The 5639-nt window shown below is 34.9% G+C and overlaps 1 protein-coding gene across 1 annotated transcript; it reads right to left on the reverse strand.

Moving 5' to 3' along the window:
- Positions 1-721: 721 nt before the first annotated feature.
- On the reverse strand, positions 722-2846 carry LOC107788867 (3-ketoacyl-CoA synthase 4). The gene has a single exon (XM_016610595.2). It carries the CDS (start codon positions 2557-2559, stop codon positions 1009-1011), a length of 1551 nt encoding a protein of 516 aa, XP_016466081.2. The 5' UTR covers positions 2560-2846; the 3' UTR covers positions 722-1008.
- Positions 2847-5639: the final 2793 nt, after the last annotated feature.

The raw sequence follows: 5639 nt of genomic DNA on the forward strand, positions 1-5639 counted from the left end.
GGACGAATCTACTTCTGTCACTGCTACCTCATTAAGCAAGGAATCCAAGCTTTTCAACAATCGTTACAATCCATCCACATAAAAATGTCCCCTCCCTCAACGAATCTTCCCACATGCAGAAAATGAATCAATATCGTTGCATCCAAATTAGGTTCCCAGCCTTACTATAGTAAGACAGCAAATGAACAACCAGCAAAACTAGAGGCGAGGCGAAGCTTCCACATAGAAACCCGTGGGTACAAAATTTAATGAAAAAATTGTACATGTACGTACGTGCAGGACAAAATTGTAACTGTTGTTTACAAATATTTCAATACAATGTTCCCAGGTCCTAAAAACTCAGTAACTAACAGTCCAAATTCGAACAACCCCCCTTAATTATGCCCAAGCATTTTGCTAGTATTGCTAACACAACTTTCACAACCAGGCAATACTGAAAAAGTCTTTAGAACAACCTTGTTCTTGTAATCCTTGTCAGATACATAATCACAAGCCTCATATCTCACCTAAGGCCAGGTTAACCAAGATAAACTGCACGCTGTCTTAGGACTTACTGGACTAAACTCTTGAGGATGATGAAATTTATGAAATAGATGAATAATAAACGATGAACATTGGATGCCATTTATGGAATCATTTGGCTCACAGTGAGAAATAAGTGAGACCTATTAGTAACTTGAGTCCCTACTCACAAATTCAATCATGAAGAGATGTTCACTGAGACAAGTTGACTTTACTATCAGAATAGCACTCACTACATATATCAAGATACGAGTAAAAGTTGAAATGATACAACACAAAGTAGCACTAGGCCCTAACCAAGAAAGAAAAAGGGAAAGAAAAACTGATACTTGATTCATGAATTGAGAGGAAAATGGGAAAGTTGGAAGCAGACCATCCGTCAGCTTCAAGCAAAGAGGCGCCATGAAGTACATGTAACTTGCGAGGACATGGCCACTGAAGCATCTACTAATAACCTTGAACTGCATAATCATGATTTCTGCCGTGCTATGAGACTACTTTTACAGGATACCTGTCAATACAATCTTCCCAGGGACCCTTCTGAGAAGGCTTTACATTTCGTAATGCCTGCCAAACAGCACTATTACATTTAAAACCACTTCCAAATGCAATCTGCCAAACTTTGTTACCTTTCCGCATTCTTCCTTTGGCCTCTGTATACGCCAGTTCATACCAGATGGAGCTGGACGAAGTATTTCCAAAGCGGTGCAGTGTCATTCGAGATGCCTCAACATGAACCTGCGTCAGCTGCAAATTCTTTTCTAGCTCGTCAATAACGGCTCTTCCACCAGCATGTATGCAGAAATGATCAAAAGCCAACTTGAAATCTGGAATATAAGGCTTCACATGCTTATTGCATATTTTCTTAATTATCAGAGTAGCAAAGAACAGAAGCTGCTCGCTGATGGGTAGAACAAGAGGACCCAAGGTAGTGATATTCGTCTTAAGTGCTCCACCAGCGATTGCCATGAGATCTTTCGATAAAGATACCCCAGTTTTCCCAGCATCATCCTGTTCTTGGTAAACACAACGAAACGCCTTATCATCAGCCCCACGATGTGTCCTAACAACATGAACAAGCTTATATTTTGCTCTTCTTCTATCCACAGACTTGTTAGACAGCAGAACAGCTGCACCCCCGACTCTAAACAAACAATTTGGTATCAACATGGACTTCTTATTCCCAAAATACCAATTCTGAGTAATATTCTCAGTACTAACAACAACAGCATAGGTATTCCTGTGCACTTGCAACATGTCCTTAGCAAGATCAACCGCAATCACACCAGCACTACAACCCATACCTCCCAGGTTAAAACTCCTTATATTACCTCTCAACTTATACTTGTTCACAATCATAGCCGAAAGCGATGGCGTCGGATTGAACAAACTACAATTTACAACAAGTACACCTATATCCTTAGGTTTCACAGAGGTATTAGCAAACAAATTATCCAGTGCACCAAACATAACTTGCTCAGCTTCTCCCCTGGCAGCCTGCATAGAAGGCTGTGGGGGAAGATAATGCATGGCCTCGGGAACATAGGTCTCGTCTCCGAGGCCAGAACGTTCTAGAATCTTCCGCTGAAACTCAAGCGAAGACTCATCGAAATCACCGGTGAGCCGCGAGTGCTGCATGAACCGTTCATAAGGAGCCTTGAGTTCATCAGGAGCTTTATAACAAGAGTAATCAACCAAATAAACCGGGCGCGGCCGGGTCATGATGTAAACCGTGGATCCGAAAACTAAAACCGCCGAACAAATAATAACAGAGACTAGATTATACTTCAAATGTAGCCATAACTGACGAATATCATCAGGATTCATTTGTGAAGCTTCAATTAAAATCACAGCCATTACAGGAATCAAACAAAGAGTCAATAAATTAGAGATCAAGTAATGGTAGCCTAATTTAACGTACTTCAAGTTTACACTCTGAAGGAAATCCGGCAACCTCCGACTCTGCTGGATCTGAACTCCGACTGGTTCATCGCCGCCACGGGTGGTGTTGACTTGAGTGCCGGCGCCTCCGTCCATGGCGGCGAAAAGAGAAGAAAAATGTGCTAAGAAAAAAGAAGCTTTTTTTATAAAAAAAAAAAGGAGAAGAAAAAAGAGTTTGAAAGGCTCTAGACCTCTCTCACTCTTGTTCTTCTTCTTCTTCTTCTCTCTAGAATGATTGGGACTAGCAGTGAAGCTGACTTTTTGGAAATTGTAAATTTAGCAGAAAGATTCCGAATGGGAGCATTTTACTCTTTTTTCACGTAAAACGCCGTTCTCTTATAATACAACTCGACTTCCAATTTGAGTCATCTCTTTGTGTCATTGTCCCTAGAAATTCCTCTATTTTTTCTGTTAAATATATGGAAATGTACATTTAATTTTTTGAATTTTAAGTTAATATGAGAAGAAAATTCAATTAATAGGCCTTTGTCTAGTTTGAACTCGCAATATTTATTTTTTTGGTTGAGGGTAGGGAAGAAAAAGAAAGTACTTATGGAAAATACTCCACGTACGGGAAAAATGACATTGTATAACGCTCTCAAAATAATAATCGAAATATATATATATATATATATATAAATATTCAAATTTTATAAAATTTTGCGGCTACCAAATATAAATAGTTTCGGTCAGAACTAAAAAGGTGATCTTTGCCCACACCTATACACGGAAAATTTTAAGTATGCCTGACTCATTATATTTTAGCTGGTATGGGACATATGGATGGAATCCTTTTAGATTTAACTAGAGGTCTCGGATACAAATATTAAAATAAAGAAACCTCTAATGTGAAGCGCTTTTCTCTTTAACAATCATACGCCAACATAAATTTAAGTTAGTCGGATCTACGTGTGGCAACTGATTATATTAAAAGAAAAAGTTGAGATATAAGATAGACCAAAAAGAACATGTCTATAAAATTTATGTGATTGAGTTTTTTTTTTTTTTTTTTTTTAAATAGTTGATTGCTTGTTTTGTCGAATAAATTAACTTTTGTTATGTTGTGCAATGTCGGGCTGGTATTAGTAATACCCCATTTTATTTTTCTTTTTTTAAGGACAACCAAGATGGTTAGGGTGACAGAGGGGATGAAACATTTGACCATACATCTGTCACCTTCAACATTAATACAGAAAAATAAAATGTAGTATTTCGTACATGTTTTAAATGCAGATTTTGTCACCACAAATTCTCCCATTGAACTTGGATTCAATAACATATAATGTCATTATCGACCGGTCGAATACATGTATAATAATACACTGAACATACATATTCTGATATTCATTCTTGCTTTTAAGTTTCTTAATTGGAAATCTTGTACCTTCAAAATCGAGGAGGTAATATTATGTTATCAAATTATTTACTTGTTCTTTCTGAACACAATATTTATATTTTATATGCTTATTAAAAGAGGTTTCGCAACTCCGGAAAAAGAAACATTTAAAGGTTTGAAATGTTTAACATGTATTTTAAAAAAATATTGTTAAACGCTAATCTTTTATCTTTGAAACACTTTGCAATTGGAAATAAAAGTTTGACTATAAATACATTAGGTTAGAAGTTTCTTTTTCTAAGGATAAAACATAATAACTTGGAAAAATTAGTTGTGCTGGTCATTTTTTGGGCCAACTATTAGAATTTAGTCGTATTTTAAATTGTAATGGCAAAGTATCCTTTGTCCCCAACTAAAACACGAAATATAATTCTAGCAATCGGTACTGGGGCTCCAAATCCCAGGAATGTTTCCTGAGTTTTGATCCTTTACTAGTATAAAATCCACCTAGAGTTCAAAATAATTGAGTTCCAACCTTCATGGGTAAAATAACTTGAACAAAATTTAAACCCTAGTAATTATTGATGTAGTTTGAACCTAAAACGATTGTTTCAGCTGTGGTACATTTCTTGAACTCAAGGAAGTGGAAACTAAAACTCCATGACTATGTCACGAAGTTCGAAACAGGGTATATTTTTAGTGAAACAATGTGAAAAGGATTCAAACTTCAATAATTAGGGGTGTCATGGGTGTCAAATAAATATTTAAAAACTGACCAAATCGACCGAACCGTATTGCATCGAACTGATTTTGAGGTTTATTTTAATAAAATCGTAGGTTTTTCTATAAATCTACAACCGTACCGATAATTAGGGTAGATTTTTATTTTATGAAAATAAACCGAAAAAATACTGAACCGTACAGAATAAATTTATATATGAAAAATATATTTATATATTAAGTTTTAAAATAATAAAGTACTAATTTTTTCCTTGGGTCTTGGAATTATGAAAATGGTTACAAGCCAACAAGTAATTAAGATCAAAATCCTAATTCTCAAACCTACTATGCTACTCATATTGAAACTAAATTACTTCTAGCATATTCACTAACAAGAAACAAAGTATTCTAACGATTATGAATAGCAAAGTACAATGTATCGAATATGATTCCTTTCGTATGATTTAGATTTATATTTTTGAATATTTAATCTTTTATAGACTTTATTTTCGAGTCCAACTTGGTTAATATCTTTCTACTTGTGTGATTTATCTTTTCTTTGTCTTTGCATAGTTTCTTTTACGTAGTGGTAGAGTAGTTGATGGATTTATACGATGACCATTTTCATGTTTTCATAATTCATCATCATTTAAACAGTAAAAATATCTAGAGAGTTTTGCTAAGTTCTATAAAAATATGTATGTTATTGCATTCTACTTTTACTAGTGATTTTTACATGACATTTAAAAAAATACCGAACATTAACCGAACCGTATCGATACTGTAGGGAAACCGACATGATTGAGACGGTTTCAAAAAGTTTAATTTTGGTTATACATAATAGAATAACCGAAAAATTAGTATGATACAAATTTTATAAAATAACATGCTGAACCGAACCAATGACACCCCTATCAATAATCATTGGCTTAGGTTTGAAACTATAAAAGTTTAAACACTAGTAATTATTGTGGGGGTTTGAATCAATGAAGGTTTGAATTCTAGTATAATATGCGAAAATTTTACCATTAAACACTCTAAAGTTTAGTACCATGTATTTTGGATTAGATATGTAGAGAGTTTTTGGAACTCCAATATATTATGCTGAAGTTTTATTTGT

The sequence above is a fragment of the Nicotiana tabacum genome, chromosome 12 (assembly GCF_000715075.1).
Source record: "Nicotiana tabacum cultivar K326 chromosome 12, ASM71507v2, whole genome shotgun sequence".
Taxonomy (NCBI): domain Eukaryota; kingdom Viridiplantae; phylum Streptophyta; class Magnoliopsida; order Solanales; family Solanaceae; genus Nicotiana; species Nicotiana tabacum.

What these genes read in the sequence shown, in the direction of transcription:
- LOC107788867 (XM_016610595.2), bottom strand. Translation starts at nt 2,559, where the DNA reads ATGGACGGAGGCGCCGGCACTCAAGTCAACACCACCCGTGGCGGCGAT.